An 18,812-nucleotide genomic window follows, 5' to 3' on the forward strand; every position below is an offset into this window, starting at 1 on the left:
TTTTGGACCACCTTATATGCCTCCCAAACAGTCTGTGCAGAGTCTACCATTCCCACATTTTTGGCCAGATAGTTCCCTGTTTGTATACAGAGTTCTTCTTTAATATCAGGTATTTTTAACAGCCAAGGGTTAATAACTATAGTAGCCTGTCGCTCTCCATGTGTGAACTCAATCCCTACAGGGGAATGATCCGAGATTCCTCTGGGCAATGTTCGAGGATGCCTAAAGCTACGAATGGAAGCCGTGTGTGTTAGGAAGTAGTCAATACGGGAAAGACTGCAGTGCACACTAAAGTACGTATATTTAGAGTCTGCTATTTGTAACTCCCGCCCCACATCTGAGAGGCCTAGTGCCGTGGCGAATTCTGCCACAGACAAGCACTCTTGATTTTGGGGAACTCAAGATGTTTGCCTCTGTAATTGTTGGACTGTGCACAGCAAACGCAATGTGCCTGCTGGTGCCCTACAGTTAAGCCACACCTTTTGGGAGATGTCTGACTTAGTAGCTGCTAGTTTCTCTGAGTGGATGAGAGGTATTTTTTGCACAATTAGTTAAGGAAGGCCAGGAAACAGCAAAACATGGATTACACTGATAATACAGTGGACCAATCGATGAATATTGGCATAGTCATTGTAGGACTCACACCTCGGGTTTATCATGGTGATTCTGAATACTTCATGCAGAGGACTTTTACGCTGGGTCTGCGGCTCAGGAACATTCATGCTTATAAGCCTAACGTTTCGACTCATGGCGATGATTCTCATTATCAATGTTCTCAGACTCTTGGGTGTGATGTAGTTGTATATCCTGTTAGTGTCCCATTTGAGATGGAAAGTGAGAGCCTAGCAGTAATTCCTACACCAGTAGTGACGTCAGTATTGAGGCACTTGTTGCACAATGTGACAATCCTATGGTGCAAGACCTCTGATGATGGATATGCTGCACATTTAAAGGATAGGGTCAATGCTTTTGTCCTCCAATAGCCCAGTGCATGGTGTTTACAGATGCCTCCTTGTTTGGATGAGGAGATAGTCTAGAAAAAAAGGGTTCCCCAGTTAATTTTTGCACACTGCCAGCACAAACCCAGTCTTGCTAGCCAGGTTCCGCATATGATCGATTTTTAAAAATAGGAGACACCTGACATCAGTGCGCTGGAATGGTGCCTATATGTGGCTCTGTGCCCTCACGCCTGGAAGCAGGACAGAGCTGTGACGAATCGAATGGCTCTACCTATCGGCACGCAGAACCTTGTGCAAGAGTTTCTGGAGTTAGCATTGCGTGGGGTACTTCACGAGGTAAGGAGTCTGCCATTAGCTGGAGAATCCTCCATTAAGGAGTGTTAGCAAAGGCAAGTAACTTATTCATCTAGTAACATGCAGAACCAGCCACACTTGAATGTCATCTCAAGCTTTACTTTTACAGCATAAACATGCTACTGTGAAAAGTAGAACTCAGTCACAGCTGCTTTTTAAATTCTTTTTTTTTTACACCGAAGCATTAACTCCTCTAGATCGCAGGATGTCAGAACGTGTGCTGACCACTCACAGTGGCTACGATGGACTTACTTAAGTGGGACACAAGCTGACATCTGCCAACATGTGTCCGATATCCGTTCAGCTGTATTAAGAGTGCATTGGTTCACCGGCACAGCGGCACTTTAAATAATGCGGACGGGACATCCATCCCTTTTTAGCAGGTGTCCATCTCCGCCAGACTCTAAATAAATCCCTTAGAGTGTCAGCAAGAGGAAACGATTTAAATACAGATAGTGGTACACAAGTGGTATTCATCTGGAAAGTACGTTGTGTTCACTTGTAATACGGGAGCCTTATAATGTTGCAGACCTCACATCATGGAGGTCTCAATAGTGTCCTGATGTGTGGAATTCGAAGGCAAAGCAGAATCCAAAAACAGAAACATTTTTAAAAAAAGATTTGTGAGTGGAACATTTTAGAATCCTGACACTGGTCTGACAGCTGAGCTTTGCTAGCTTTTATGGGTTCATTGGCGGTAAATGTAAATGTAGTTGAGCTTATATAGCGCACAGCTACCCGCTGTGGGTTTCCCGGCGCTTGCTTAGGGAACCCGTCCTGGTATTCTCCTGTGAGATAGCAGGGTATCCACAAGGTGAAAGTCAAGCATCCCGCCGCGAGGGGCCGTTGTGGAGATTAAGCAAGCTATTGCCCAGAGTCGCAGAGTGTGAACCCGTGAGTCAAGGAGGCACCGAGGCGAGAATTATCGAGTCCGTGGAATTTTTAGCCCAAGACCCGCCGAGGTGGGGAATTGAACCCTGGCCCAGGACCGATCTCAGCTTCCGGGTCTGCCGCCTCTAACCCCTGAGCCACACTTCTCCGCGGTATTAGATGTTCACACGGCTTTACTGTTGAGGGCGCGAGCTGCACTTTAACGTCCACAGTTTGCTTGGCCCCAAGGGAGAAGTCAGCTGTCGGAAGGTATTTCAAGGACCGCTCGCTGTGACTCTACCAGAAAATTGAAATGCCGCAGAGCGCCTTCCGCTTCCTCTCTCATCCGGCTCCCAACATAGCCTAACTGCAACTCTGATTGCAAGCTAAATTATGTTTGACGTAAACCTAATAACCCATCTGTTTAAAATACATTTGTAAAGTACAGAGTTCAATTAAGACACTGAATATTTAGCACTTCCATTTTGCAGCTTGAAATAGAACACCGAATTTGCCTTGCACTCTCTGCTGGAAGAGGTCTTTTATTTTGTAACCTCACACAGTATTTAAACTCTTAACTTATCATGGAAAATAGCTTTTAGGTGGTAAAGAACTCCGACTGTGAGTTTTAAAGATTGTTGTAGCCCAAACATTACCTCCATATCATTCTTGTATAGAAGAAGGCTGTTTCGGCATTTTCTCTTCTCCTTTTTGTGATATTGGTATGAAGTCACATCCAATAATGTACCCAGGGCTTTCTTTGCAAGGACCATGGGATACCTAAAATGGCAGTCTATTTGACATTTGGTTCTTCTTAATCTGCTTGGATGTTTCCCTACGATGGCCTGGTGACCTATCCCAGGGGAACATCTGGAGAACAAGGATTGCCAGGTGATGAGGCCAGATGGAGAACATTAACAAAGCAGGCATGTAAGGTCATCACACTATGGTCACTGATCCTTTGAGGGGGTCTCTATTTAGTTATGGAGCTGAAGTAGTTAGCTCTTGTTGGTAGAAAAAATGCAGTTTCTGCCACATAGCTACCTCAGGGGACAGAGGATTTATTTGAACATGACTTACCGTTGTTTAGGTAGGACTGACCTTGCCCTCTCTGAGATCTGCACATCCATTGATTTCCTCTTTATGGCAAGATGGGGGTAGTCCTCCTTGTCACTGAACAATTCTAAATGACCTCCTCGTGAGGCATAAGCTTAAGGTCTGAATAAGCTCCTCTGTTGTGTAGGGTTAGCCTTCCCAAAATCATGAGTACGTAACACCTTCTTCAAATTTTTCAATGTTTGGTTGAGAGAAGTGAAAGTCTGCATCTAATCTGATTCTTTCCCCCACAAACGTATACCTAAATTTACTTCAGCATCTGCTCCAAGCTATTTGCCCACATTTTGGGATCAATCCTAATGAGAAAAGAATTGAGACATTGGTGTTACTTTAAAAAAATATTGCACACTCAGCCCACCAGCAGATAGCCGGCTGGTAGGCTATGTGTGTGTCTTTATTTTGTTTGATCTCACTTCGCTTGTGGATGCGCGGATTTGCTTTTAAAATAGTTTAACATACTTTTGGAAACCTTCTACATTCCCAATCTTACCTGCCTTTGTTTCACTCGCTTCCCCGGTCTGATTGAGCGGAGGGAAGTGGAACCTCCCACTCGACCACCTGCAACACTTTTGGCTGGGTTAGCAGCGTAGTGTTCCAATTAACTCAGACCATAAAGCCAGCATGCTGGCCCGGATGCGCAGCGGCCGCGTGCTGTGGGTGCACTTCGGCGTGCCAGGGGAAGCCAATCTGTGTCCGTCCGCGCCTAGCGACAGAACCCCTGACGGTTTTTGCTCAGGATTGCATATGAACATCATATATACAATTAAGGAGCTACATGACCTTAGGGGATGTACCAAAAGGTGCCCCAGCTTTAATATGTCTTCCCTTTGGTTAGGTTATACGGCTAGCTGTGAAGTATACAGATTCTCTCTCGCCGCACCCTGCCTACCATCAGATTCCCCCAATTTAAATGCACTCCATGTCTCCCTCTCTTTATATCGTTGTGCACTTGTGAACGCTCAGTCCCTGGTCAAACGTGCCACAGAAATGGCCATTCGTATTGAAACTCATCAGTTTGATATTATATTTATCACAGAAACCTGGGCCAACTAATTTCCACTATCCCCCCGGGCTACACGATTTTTTCACTTGACCGACCTCGGAAAAGAGGAGGGGGACTCAGGATTATCTACAGGGACCAGATCAAAGATTTGTTTCTATATCAAATGAAGATTGTGAAGCCCTATCTTACTGGTTTGAAGTAACCAAACATAAATCCATTAGAGGGCTACTTATTTATCCCCCACCCAGCCCAAATAAAAGGTTTCTCAACTCCATCAGCACACTCCTTGAATGAATGATCTGTAACTCTGATCTGACTATTTTGGGAGATTTAAACTTCCATTTTGACCAAACGGAAGAGAAAGACTTTAGAGACCTTTTGGATACCATTAATAACTCTGGGCTTACCCAATTGATACAGAGCCCCACCCATATTGAAGGCCACATACTGGATGCCCCTTTTAGCAACCATGACCTGCTCACAAGACCAGAGGTTATACCCCCTCCCATGATCCGACCATTCTGCCATTTTTTCTTTTAGCTTAGAGACCCCTAGGAAACTCCAACCACCAGCGCTAATAGGCCTGACTTCCCAGTGAGTATGGAAGAATATAAAGATCAGCCAACTTTTTTTTTGATGACTTACCCTCCCCATCACCTGACCTCTAAACGGCTTCTCAGAATTATTCAACTTGGCTAAATCATGCCTTTACACAATTTGCCCCCTCGAACGTTAGCAAACAAAGGAGAATCAAACCATCTGAGCCCTGGTATTCAGAGGACCTCCCCCTAGAAAAACAAAAATGTAGACAACAAGAAAGGAGATTGAGGCTCAACTATGATACTCAGGAGAAGCAAATGTACAAACTCTCTCTGTTCAAATATAAAACCTTATAGGTCAAAGAAAACACTGTGTACTTCACTGCCCAAATAGAATCCTCTAATAATTCACCCCGGGAACTCTTTGAAATTATTAACAAACTTACCAAAGTCCCAGTAGTCAAAGGAAGTAGCAGCAGTCAAGCCTTCTGTGAAAACATTGCCCAGTTTTTTAGTAACAATGTGGATCCTATCTATAATCTTTTTAGCGCATACTGATTTTTCCAGTTTCAGTTCAGTCTCTACTATTCCAGTATAACTTCTCATTCAGTCCACTAAATCGGGATTGTGAATGATCCTTGTCCCTCTTTGGTGCTCAAACAAATTCACGAGCCTGTAGCGAAGTGCTTGACCAACGTTTTTACTTCTATGTTCCTATCAGGCATTTTTCAGTCATGTTGGAAGAAAGCATCTATTCTCCTTCTTCTAACAAAGCCTAACCTCGATCCTGACTCCTTCCAGCTATCAAACTATTTCCAGACTTCCTTTCCCACTAAGGTCGTAGAAACAATTATAAATTTCCAACTTACCCAATTCATCAAGGAACACAATCTGTTGGAACCAACTCAATTTGGTTTTAGATCAGATCATAGCATCAAGACAATGCTTATTAAAGCCACGGATGAACTTAAAATTAGCCTGATAAAGGAGGAAATGCAGCTCTAATCCTGTTGGACCGATCTGCGGCCTTTGATACTGTAGATCACCTGACACTATGACATTGCCTAGAGACCATGGGCATAAAAGTTACAGCCTTAAATCTACTTAGATCGTTTATAATTAAAAACGCAGTGATGCTATACTTTTTCCATTGGAAAACCTTTTCTTTACCATGCGGGGTACCTCGCTTAGTCTCTCCCTATTTAACTTGTATGTGGCTGAGCTTGCCCCGCTGATTCAGTTCTTTGGTCTCTCACTCACATCTTACGCAGACGACACACAAATTGTGGCGTCAGCAGCGAACAAGGCCATTAACATGAGCATTCAGCTTCACAACTGAATGAAAGAAATCGGCACCTGGATGGGTAAGCATTGTCTTAAGTTAAATTCTGATAAGACTGAGGTCATTTTCAGAAAGAAATATGGATTATAACATGAATATCCCTAGGAATGACCCTCTTTTTGCCTGGTGTTCCTTGAGATGTTTGTCTTTGTAGCTGAACCTATTTGTGTTGGCATTAGAACTGTGTGCACTTTACCTCTGCTAGCCTTTGGTAAAGTGTGTGTGTCCTTTATTTTAAACATGGTAACATTGGCAAGTATCTAGTATATGGTACTATATGTACTAAAGGCTTGTAAATTAAATGCCTCTAGTGGGCTACTGCACTGTGCCACTCAATAAAGTAGCTCCCTTAAACATCTCAAGCCTACTATTGCATCCTGTAGGTTTGTTTTCTACTGCCATTTTTGACTTGTCAAAATAACCCCTATGCCAACCCTAAACCTTAATTTTTATTACGGATTAGTCACCATTAAGCTATGCCCTAAAAACTGATAGGGCAGAGTGCACAGTGTTTTAAAAGTGGAACATGTATATATTAATGTTTTACATGTCCAGGCAGTGAAATCTACAAAGTAGTTTTCACTGTGGTATGGTGGGCCTCCCATAGTCAAACACTGGTTTACCTTTTTACGTTTATTAAGTGCTAAATGCAGCTCAGGAACAGCTATATATATACTTCTGCAACTCCTTCGAATTGTCATTTCAAATTATCTTTAATGGTAAAGTTGGATTTTGCATTATTATTTTGGAAATATCACTTTTAGAAAGTTGGCATATCCCTACCAAAAGTTTGTGGGGGTTTTCTGTGAGCGGGCAGCTGTCTTGAAATGTTGATGGCTTCCCCACTGGAAAATGTGCAGTGGAGCCAGACAGTGGACAAAGGGCCTGGGTGTAGAGTGGAGTGGGTCTTCATGACAGGATTGCTGGGGAGCCTGTGTGTCCTGCCCAGATTACATCTCAAAAGGAACTGTCTTAGTACACAAAAAGAGTCCTGACATCAGGCCGACACCTGCCTTTTGTTTCACTAGCCAAGTTGGAGCCAAACCCAGGAAAGAGGGAGAAGAGCGGACCAGAACTAGGTTTGGGGGTAAGTAAAGGATTGTCTATTACACTCTGGTAGGAGTTGTCCTTGACCCTTGGCTGGAGTCAGAATGTAGTTATCCTTACCTAACCGAAGGTTTCACTGTACCCAACACAGAGCTGCATAGCTCTCACTCACTGGATCCAGCGCAGCTCCACTTTTAGAACCTCTGAGCCGTACCATGTAGTTCCTCACCGAAGGCTTCACTGGCTCCAGTAAGGAACAACACAAAGCAATTATGCGGACGGGGCACTGTTTGCAATCCTCAAATGGATCTGATGGTGCCTTGCCTTCTTTCGTTTTAAATACCAGCAAGGCACCCCAGACACTGGTTACGGTCCACACAGAGCAGATGATGATTGCAGATGGCGGCAGGCAGCTCTGTAAGGTTTTTATTGAGTTGCCTTGCTAAAGTGGTGCTCATTGCTGACTGTTCTTTCCCTGCGTCGCAAGTCCTGAAAGGCCCCTTGGCATCCTGCAGAGCCCCAGACATAATTTCGGTCCCAGACAGCTAGGCCGACTGTACAGTTACCAGCGATAACCTCTGAGCAGCGAATACGGACTCCGAGAACAGACTGTTATCATACATGCCAACCCTCCCGATTTAGGCGGGAGACTATCAATTTCAAGGCTAGTTCCCTCATCTCGACTCCTGCATGCAGAAACCCCATTCGAAGTTTTGTCACACTGCCAGAAATAAAATGTTGATACCTGTCACACACCCTCCAATTTTCCCCTTCAAAAATCACCTCTGACATAAAAGGTTAACGTTTTTACCTTAATTTTTAGAGGTGGAGATAAGAGCATGTGACAGACCTGGACATTTTATTACATGCAACTCTGTTTTTGTTTGCCAGATTTCAGAAATCTGTTTTCGTTTCCCAGAGTTTACAACTCTATTTTTGTTTGCGCTATGTTATTAAACTGCCAAAATTAAAATGCTGGCCTGTCACCATGCATACCAATAGACCTGATTCAGGCATACGTGGGTCCTGTGCTCTCCATGCCACTGGAGTCAAGCTATCCTGGCTGATGAGGGGTGAAACCCTGAAACCGGTCCTAGGATGCTTGTTTCCAGTCCAGGGAGGACCTGGCCTGGCAGTTCGGGCTGGACTTTTACCATTGGGCACAGGGTCAAGACTGATTTTCATATGGATGGGTTCAAACTGAAATGGCATGGAGTGCAAAAAACGATGGTTTTAGGCCCAGATCTCTGTACTGGGGTGAGTGTATGACATTGTTCTGCATTCTGTCCATCAATTGTCGTTTTTGCATATCTTATATTTAATACTGCAGCACTCCAGAGCACCACATGCTCTCCCCCAACCGTGTTGGCCACATGAAAACACCGTGGCTCAGCTTGATAGCGAGTCACTGTTAAAAATGGGTTTTCTGGCTGGCTAGGGTGTGCTCCTAAGCCAGGCAGAATCCACCATTCTAGTCAGGATAAAGGGATTACACATCTAAAATACCCCCTGCTCACACCCTTGGTAGTTTATCTCAGAGGCAACATGTAAAGCATTTGCACATAACAAACATTAATACAGTGAAAACACTACAAAAGGACACCACACCAGTTTTAAAAAATATCCAATATTTATCTGTGTGAAACAAGACCAAAACTTGAAAAACTCCAGCATACAGTTATTCAGGAAATCAATAATCAAAAATAGACTTAACATACAGTTCCTTGAAGTTGCTAGCTCCGTCCGGGGCCATTGTGGTGTCATGTACTCCCAAATCCAATGGCTTTGGCCGACCGCAGCGGTGTGAGCCAGCGGCGGTGTCAGAAGATCCTCAAAACAGTATCTATTTATTCCGGCCTACCATGGTGGTGCGAGACGGCTGTGGCGGGTATTGAGGCTGCGGTGCAGAGCGGAGCTGTGTGTGGTGCCCTCAGGTCACGATGCAGGCAGCGACTCTGTGGGGATCCTCCAGTAACATCGGTGAAACCAGGCCTGTTGGTGCCGACAGGTCTCGGTGCAAGCCACATTGACAGTTGAGGATCTGGAGTCAGTGGGCCAAGACTGCGGTGTGAGATGGAGCATTGCATCATGTAACTTACGAGCTGTGCCCCCAAATCACTGTGCAGGTAGTGGCGGCGATGTCAGCTTGCAGCGTCGTCGTTGGTGAGACTAGGGCAGTGGAGTGAAGCGAGGCGGTGCGGAGTGTGGTGCCCACAGGTCACGGTGCAAGCAGCGGCTTGGTGGCGGCAGCGGACGGCATTGTCGATGAGACCAGGGTTGCGTTGCGAAGTTCGGCGGTACCCTCTGCAGTGCCTTCAGGTCATGGAACTGCTAGCGGTCATGGTGACAACGCTGGGTTACCCTTTTCCTCTGTGGCAGCTGAAACCTCTAGTTCCTGAAGCCGGTACCAAGCATATGTTGAAGTCTTTGCTGTTTCTGGGGCTTCCTGAACAGGGGGCAAGCTCTAAAACATTCCCTTTGAGATACTTAATATGCAGAAAGAACTTTCTGGTCCTTTCCATTCCATAGACAGAAGCAGCAACCTGCAGGCGAACCCAACAAAGCAACAACAGCAAAGGGACAGTACTCCTGACAGCTCTTCTTCCTGACTGGTTCCTTAGTCCAGCAGTAATCTAAAGTTTCTGGGATCAGGGCCCCAATATTTAAACCACATTTTCCATTGAAGTTCTGTGGTGTTAGCACAAACAAAGTTCTCCTGGCACACATTAACCAATTCACCCTGACTCAGGCCAGGTACACCACAGGAGGTGGAGACGGCTTTGTGAGAGGCAGACACATTGCATTCAGGTGCAAGCGACCACTCCTCCCACTGCTCTAAATGCAGCCAGGTCTATTCAGCCTGGCTATGAGTCACTCAGGAAAGGCAGAACACACCTCAACCCCCCCCTTGTGTCTGTCCAGTGTGAATGCACAACCCCTGCTCCTGTCACTCTAAAACAAGACAGGGAATACACAAAAGGCAGAGAGGCACACAGGATGGTTAGACAAGAAAATACCCACTTTCTAAAAGTGGTATTTTGAAACACATAATATAAAAATCATCTTCACTAAAAGATGTATTTTTAAATCCTGAGATCAGGCATACTAATCTCAATTTTTCTATCATCTCCCACTGGCCACCTACCTGGGCAGAGTGTTACCAAGCAGCTCCCATGTTAACCTATGGGCGAGATAACCTTTCAACGCTGAAAACGAAATACACAGTATTTCACTATTAGGACATGCACAGAATACACCGGTACATGTCCTTCCATTTTTTAAATACACTGCACCCTGCCAAAGGGTCTACCTTGGGACTACCTATGGGGTGACTTAGATGCAAGAAAAGGGAAGGGCCTGGTAAGTGGGTGCATTTGCCATGTCGACAAGGCAGTTAAACACTACTGTGCGCAGACACTGCAGTGGCAGGTCTGAGACACCTTTGAAAAGCTACTTGTGTGGGCGGCACAACCAGTGCTGCAGGCACACTAGTCGCATTTGATTTACAGGCCCTTGGCACACACAGCCCACTGTACAAGGGACTTAGTAGTAAATCAAATAAGCCACTTACGAAAACACCAATCCATAAACACAATTTACATGGAGAGCATATGCACTTTAGCACTGAATAGTAGTGATAAAGTGCCCAGGATGCTAAACCGACAAAAACAAGGTCAAAAACAGAAGGGCAAAAGGTCTGGGGGTGAACCTGCTGAAAAAGCCAAGTCTAACAGTCACAGTGCCAGAACTTGTGACTCTGACTCTGGCACAGATGAGTTAAACAGGCAGTGAATGGGGCTAGAGTGGGATTGCTCTATGCCAGTAGTGTTGTCACCTTTCCCAGAAAATAATACCATATTTGCTATTATTTCAAGATTCAGCAAAGGCCTGACCTTATTAAATAGGATTTATATATAATCGTCCCTGTTCATCATTAAAACTGCTTTTCTGATTTGAATTACTTTAATTGGCAGTCACTGACCATTAAGGTAGCTCCTGAAGACATTTTAAAGTATTTTGTTTTTATGTTTGCCATATTAAACATGTACTGATAATATGAAAATAAATAGAGACAAGTTGATTTTTTATTTTTTATGCGGGCCAGGACATTAAAATACTGATCAGGCCAGGTGGCAACCCTATTTAAGGCTGGTTCTGGCTAATGTACGTAGGGGTGAAATGGTTGGAACTTGCTCGGTTGGATGGCTGGGCAGCGCAAAGCTGGTTCTAATGGTTGTTTATGGGGCTACGATGGACTTGATAGTGCTACACTGGTTCTTGTGGATGGGATGAAGCTAGAATGGCTTTGAAATGAGTGGGCTGATTGATTGAAATGGGTTTATAGCACATATAATAGGGGTAGATCTGCTGGATGTGTACAAGGTGTGAACATACCGCGTGGGCTGGCTGTAATTAGGATGAACTCGGTTTGGGTCATGCTATTTCTTGGTTAATGATGATTGAATGGACCATGTAGTCAGGCTAGTGCTTCTCATTGGTCTAAAAGTGGCAATTTATTATATTTAGCACTTTATATTGACTGTATTGCTTGGTTCTGCTGGTGAGAATGTGTCACTCGCGGCGTCACACATTTGGTTGTAGAATGTGACTCATAACACTGAAACTATGGAAATGTCACACATCATAGGCAACCGGAAAACGTGTTAGCTCTGTGTACGGACTCTGTGTGTCATGCCGGTTAGTGTCCTTCTATTTCTGGTGCTTTGCAGCAGGTTTAAGATCTTTTTAGAGTATCTTGTTGCTCACATGGGTGCAAATTCTGATATGTTTGTTTCCCTCGTCTTCATTGCTTGATTTTTGCTTGTGAGAAAGTGTCACTCATAGTTGTTGGAATGTCACTCATAATAACACTGAATTTATGAAAATGCCTCACATAAGCTATCTGAAACCTTGACAGCTATGGAGTTATATTCTCAAATGCCAAACCCCACTGGATGACGGGTAAGGCCTTAGTGCCCCACTCTCCAAAAACATAATTTCCTTCACTGTCAATTATTAAGATGATTGACATTCATCATCTACGGTTTACCTTTGATCTAGTCACCGGGAAGGTGTCTTCCGGCCCTGCTGGGTTCAGACCACGTAATTTCCACTGCTTCCTGTGAAACTGAATGCTGCTTTCCCTCCTCGAGGCCGAATCTCCATTACCAAAAGGTGTTTGTATTTTCAGTGCCTCTGCTTGATGTTTTAAAATAATTGCCTATTGATGTTCTGAGTGATTTAGTGTTATGGCTTCCAACTTAGGCTGTTCTTAAGTAAGTGTACATTGATTTGTAGGTTCCCCTGTGCCCACGGGGGACTGGGGACACACTTTACATCTTTATGACACACACGAATGAAGCTGGCTACAATTAACGATGGGTGATACACAAGCATTGTTTTATGTGAATGATAAACCTGTAATAGTGTACAGTACGCCGTAGCGCCCCACCCGGACTTATGTGACATAAATACCGCTACCTTTGTGCGAACACTTACAATGAGGATTTGAGCTTGAGAAAGTGCGACAGTATACCTTTTATACTGATGAAGTGCTCTTTCCTTTTGTTCCTTTACACAGGGGATGACCTCCGTCTTTCAGAAGGTGCTTGACTTGACATATCCCATCACTTCCATGTTCTCTGGAGCCGGCTTCAACAAAGCCATCAGCTGCATCTTTAAGAACAAGCAGATCGAGGTATTCGCCACATGCTGTTGAGTCATTATTGTAAGGCACCCAAGGAGAGGGGAGATGTAGGTCCTGGCGGTCAAGAAACTGTTGAATTCCTCTGGATTGCATGAATGGCTGTTAGATGTGTTTGCATCTGTAGAGGAAGACACATGATTGGCACACATTGTTTGAGCTTTAGCTTCCCTTCCTCCTCCCTCTCCACACTGAGACATAATGTTCATCTTTATGAAACTCATTGTGCAGCCTCCAGTACTAAGGCTTCTGCTAGTCATCTGAAGTCTCGTCTCATGTTCTCTTTTATTTGGATTTTTTACTCTGTCATTAAACGTTGCACAATGTATATATTATTATTCTGTCATGCCATACATTGAAAAGTGAAAACTGAATAATTCCATAATTTATTAATGTTTCTCGAATATTTGCAATGCTATACCTTATCAATAAATGAGAAAGTGCCTATGATAATTGAGGGCATGTGAAATACACTCCTTCTCCAGAGAGATCATCCAGAACTACGAACGTCAACGTGAACTGAATTTAGCCTTTTGAGGACGACTTGTTAGGGAATGCTTGCCCTGAGATAGCCAGCCCTCTATATTTGACTTCTGTCATATCCACTGAGCCTGTTGGGCTGTTCATTGCAACTTGCATGAGCACATCCTCAAGGAATGCCTGCCTCAGGACTAAAGTGCTGGATTAACAACAGAGCCAACTGATAACTCAGTCTCTGGTGCTACATAAACTATTAGAATGCGAGATTATCTCACTCAATCAAGGTGATGGCATGGCATATAACTACTTTAGGCTGCATTTCCCGTTCAGAGAAAGGCTAGCAAAGGCACCTACAGCAGGCCAGTATAGTTGGCCTGTAACCTTGTAGTGGTTGGTTGAGCGAGTGGCTGCTAATATCCTTATTGTCAACATACTGTTGATTGTTAATACCTCTTACCGTTTGCCCACATTATGTGCCTTTGACTTTGGCTTAGTTACTTTGAGGGCACGTGAGCACATCAACCTTCCTTCTTAACTTCTGTTAACAGATGTGGTGCAAGTGAGAGATGTTCTTGTGCTGTGTTTCATAAAATCCAAGAAGGTGAATCCACAATCCATATGTGATGCACCAGATCAGTAGAAGTTTTTTTGTTGTTGCTTCCAATAGTAATCCTGTAATACAGAAATGTCAGGTTTCAGTAGCAAGCAGTCTGTGATTGGATCAAACACATTAGCCAAACATGAAATGCGGCCTTTGGATGGTCAAATAGTGAGGGCATCCACCGCACTTGAAATTATTTCTCTTCTCTTCCCCATCTTATTACCGGATACTTTTTTTTTTTTTTATATATTTGTTTATTCAGGTCAGCAAGTCAATGACAATACAGTTATAGATGCACCGAGCTCCCGCAACAGCAGGCTATATCCGAGCAAATCAATTACTGTAAATCAGCGTGAATACAATGCTCAGTTTTCATATTACACCCAAATACACTTTTACATAACCATAACCAACATAAACACTGGTACAGATGGAAAGCAGCAGTACCCAAACAGTTCACTTTTGGCACTTGAGGAGCGAAACCTGCAAAGGGAGCAACCAATATTAAGTGGCGCACAGCAGTGACGATCTGGTGTGTGTATCGGACCCCAACATAACGCGACAGACGTGGACCCAGCCATACCACCCACGGGCACAGGGACCAGCCAGACACGGCGAGCCACCCCACCCCCCACAATGCCCCGACTCCACTCATACGCGCTCAGTCGGCTGCCGACAGTTGTAAAAAAGGCTAGAGCCCAATATCAGAGGCGAACCTCTCCCCACCCCCAGCACCCTCAACCCATGTCATCAGAAACCGCCCCAGACAGGGAACGTGGAGAGCCGGGGGAGCCCGCCCCCTCCCGGGCCCACTGCAGAAAGGGCTCCCAGATGTCCCTGGGACGGGAAGCGGTCGGCATCGACTCCCAATAACATTCCAGTTGTGTATTCCCATACGTAACATCTTTCACCCACTCTGTAAATTTAGGCACGGACTTACGGCCCCAGCGCACCGCCACCTGCCTCTTAGCATATAGGAGCAATAGCGCATGTAATTTCCTAGTCTTTGGTGGGGTATTTTGTACATATCCCAGCAGCCCCAGATGTGGCGTCGGCGTGTCGGTTCTATGGAGGATTTGATTAATGGCCGTGAAGATGTTCACCCAGTATTCCTCCAGGCGTGGGCAGCTCCATGCCACATGCATGAAAGTAGCCTGCTCGGCCCCACACTTCCAGCAGTTATCATCCTCCCTAAGGCCCATACGATGCAACGATCTCGGTGTGCGATAGTACCTGTGCAAGAACTTAAAATGCACAAGGCGCAGCCTATAATTAGGCGATAGGTCCTTCAATTGCCCACAACAAAAGGCCCACTGCTCCTCAGACAAAGGGGCCTCCAGCTCTGCGTTCCACGCATTTAGCGAGGAAGGTACAACGACAGGGGCTTGCTCTTGCATACAGTTATATAACCGGGACACCAGTTTTTTGGGAGATGCTTTCGAGAGTAAATTTTGTAATGCCTGGAGTTGTGGGGGCTCATCCGGGAATTGAGGCCATAGCGTTTTACAGGATTCTCTAAGCTGGTGTAGGGTAAAGAGATCAGTGAAGGTCCCCTGTGAGTCAGTCTCTCCCTCCGCGGGAACCCCGAAGGTGCCCCCTGGGTAGATGTCGGCGAAGGTGTGCAGGGTTTTCCCTCTAATCACTACGGCCCCCCCTCTGTCATGCAGGCAGGGAAGCAAAGGGTTGCCCCTCAGGGGAGCAGCCGGTGCATACAGGAGAGGGAGACGAGCCCGCCTCCCCAGTTCCCGCCACGTCCAGCGAAGCAAGGCCACCGTGTCCACATCCCCAGAGGGGCGGTGCGACTTACCGTATAATGCCACACTTAGGGGTAAAGGAGCTGCAACTGCCCTCTCCACTGCAATATGCGGTTGGTAGGGAGTGGGGAAAACCCAGAAGTGCAGAAATTGCGCTTGCGCGCACAGTGCGTATAATGCCATGTCTGGGGCCCCCAGTCCATCCTGTCAACGGGAGGGTGAGCAGCGCCCAGGAAGATCTCGCCTGGCCCCCAGCCCAAACCAGTGTCAACAGCAGTGACCGCACCCGAGCGTGGAAATGTGCCGTCAGGGGCAAAGGTACATTCACAAATAGGTATAAAAACTTTGGAAGGACCACCATTTTTGCTAGGGCGATCCGTGCAACCAAAGCCAGGGGGAGCTTATTCCAGAGTTCAACTTTCCCTTCCAGCCAGTCCACCGCCCTGCCGAAATTCAGCGTCCACAAGTCGTTCAGGTTACGGCTGATCCAGACCCCCAGGTACTTGACCAAGTCAGTTTCCCAGCGTAGGGGATAGTCCGAGGTCACCTCCGAGGTGGCATCCGTCAAAGGGAACGCGACCGACTTGGACCAGTTAATAGCTACTCCCGCCAATCCCTCGAACCAGACGAATTCTCTCAGAAGTGGGCTCAGGTTCTCGGCGGGGTTAGTGACATATAACGTCACATTGTCTGCGTACAGGGAAATTAGCAAGCTGCGAGAGCTGAAGCCTATACCCCGGGCTGTGTGGTGTTGGCGGACCCGAGCCGCCAGAGGTTCCATGGCAATGGCAAAAAGTAGAGGGGACAGAGGGCATCCCTGCCTGGTCCCGCGTGATATGCCAAATGGCTGGGAGATCAGCCCATTTACCCGCACCCGTGCTCTGGGAGCGGCGTACAGGGGCCGTATCAGGTTTATGAAGAGGGGACTAAATCCCATTCTACCAAGAATCAGGAACAGGTAGGGCCACTCTAGCGAATCAAACGCTTTCGTGGCGTCCAAGAAAATGACCGCCGCCTGTATTGATGGGTGTAGATAGTGCAATACTGAAAATATCGTTCGCAAATTGTGTGACGTGGCTCGGCCAGGGATAAACCCCGATTGATCGGGCAGCGCCACCATCGGTAACAAGGGTTGAAGCCTGTCTGCGATAAGTTTAGCGTAGATTTTGACGTCTACGTTAATAAGGGAGAGTGGACGGTACGAGTCTAACAGCTGGCTATCCTTGTCCGGCTTCAGCAGCGTAATTATTAGTGCCTCCCGCATCGAGTCTGGTAGGGAATCAGTCTCCTGGGCCTCCGCAAATACCGAGAGGAGCCTGGGGGCCAGTTCGTCAACGTACGTTTTATAGAAGGTGGTGGTCAGTCCGTCAGGGCCAGGGGCCCTGTGCGCGGGCATACTCTTTATCACCTGCGCCACATCCCGGGCAGTGAACGGGACATCCATGTATCGGCGGTGGTGGTCGCTAAACCAGACAATGGCGATCGAGTCAAGGAAGGATTCTAGGGATTCCGGAACTGCAGTCTGTCTGGAAGTGTAAAGGGTCGAGTAGAACTGAGCGAAAGCAGTCAGAACTGCATCATGCCCTAACCGGAGCTCCCCCTCCTCGTCCTTTATGGAAGTTATAAATTGGGACTGCGCTCGCGGAGAAATTAGCCGCGCCAGAGTCCTACTCGGTCTATCTCCCTCACCGTAACGACGGGCCTCCGCCTGCTTGCCCAGGAACTTCACCTCGCGCTGCGCCTCGATTCCGAACTCTAGGAGCTTAGCCTTCATTTGGACCGCCAGTGCGGGTGACGGGTCAGTGCAGAATCTCACATCCAACTCTCGTAACTCCCCCTCCAACCGGCCCAGAGTTCCGCGAATGGCCTTGAGAACCCCGGCCTGCCTAGAGATGCACTGGCCCCGAATCACCGCCTTAAATGCGTCCCAGAGGGACGCCTCGGTAGACACTGACCCCGTGTTGGTTTCAAAATACTTCACAATGTCCTCTCTAATTTCTTCGGTGAAAGCAGAGTCCGTAAGCGCATGCTGGGGCAGCCGCCAGGAGAACGCGCGGGTAGGGGCATCAGGTACCCTAATCCCCAGCAAGCAAGGGGCGTGATCAGAGAGTGACCGTGCTTGAATGTTCACCTCAACCCCCCAGGACGCCACATCCGGCGAGACCAACCAGTAATCTAGACGGGACCACGCCGCATGCTGGCTCGTTATGCAAGTCCCCACAGTATCATTAGGATGCCTAGCTCTCCATATATCCGACAACAATCCCTCGTTCATAATATCGAAAACAGCCTGCCGCGCTCTGGTGTGTGTAGGCCCTCCCGCACCCCTGCGATCTACCGCATCCACCAGTGCTACATTAAAATCCCCACCAAGAATAATCGTGGAACAATCTAGGAGCATGATCTGTGCCCATAGCTCCCTGAAGAAGTCGGGGTCATCAACGTTAGGTCCGTACACTGCAGCCAATACAATCTCCCTCCCCTGCAGTACGCCATGGGTGATAACATATCGGCCCTCTTTGTCCAATAGAGTGTGGTGTTCCTTCCAATCCAGCCCGGCCCGTATGAGTATGGCCACCCCTCTAGCATAATTCGAATAAACAGCGGAGTACACCCACGCCCAACGTGAGTGCTTCAGTCGATGTGAGGGTGTGGAGGATAAGTGCGTCTCCTGCAGAAAGCAGATATCCACCTTGTGCCGAGCGAGATACCCCTGCATGAGCCGAGCCTTTTTGTAGTCCCCAAGCCCTCTAATGTTCCACGTCAATAACCTAACGTTCGCCATCCCATTAGTCATGTTATGTCACATCATCTTCGCCCCTGCAACTACACTGTATCGCCGTCCCAATGTATAGCCTGTGCCCTGCGTGTGGTAGCATAGTGATAAACTGTGAAGAATCATAGCCATCGTACCAAAACATACCAAACTTTAACCAGCCCAACTCCCCCCGCCACCCCCCACCCTCACCAACCCCCCAATCAGGTTGTGACAGATCCCCACCATGTACACGCAAAACGTGTGTGCAACTGAAACCCACAAACA

General features: G+C 46.7%; 1 protein-coding gene across 2 annotated transcripts in view; it reads left to right on the forward strand.

Annotated features, from left to right (window-relative positions):
- The window catches only part of PNPLA7 (patatin like domain 7, lysophospholipase), a 1,876,659-nt gene that overhangs the window by 1,510,087 nt on the left and 347,760 nt on the right, over positions 1-18,812 (forward strand). For both annotated transcript variants that reach the window (XM_085610534.1, XM_085610541.1), the window contains exon 28: positions 12,812-12,928. In XM_085610534.1, the coding sequence (XP_085466660.1) occupies positions 12,812-12,928 (117 nt within the window). The remainder of the gene's footprint in view (positions 1-12,811; positions 12,929-18,812) is intronic.

The sequence above is a fragment of the Triturus cristatus genome, chromosome 1_2, assembly GCF_964204655.1.
Source record: "Triturus cristatus chromosome 1_2, aTriCri1.1, whole genome shotgun sequence".
Lineage (NCBI taxonomy): Eukaryota > Metazoa > Chordata > Amphibia > Caudata > Salamandridae > Triturus > Triturus cristatus.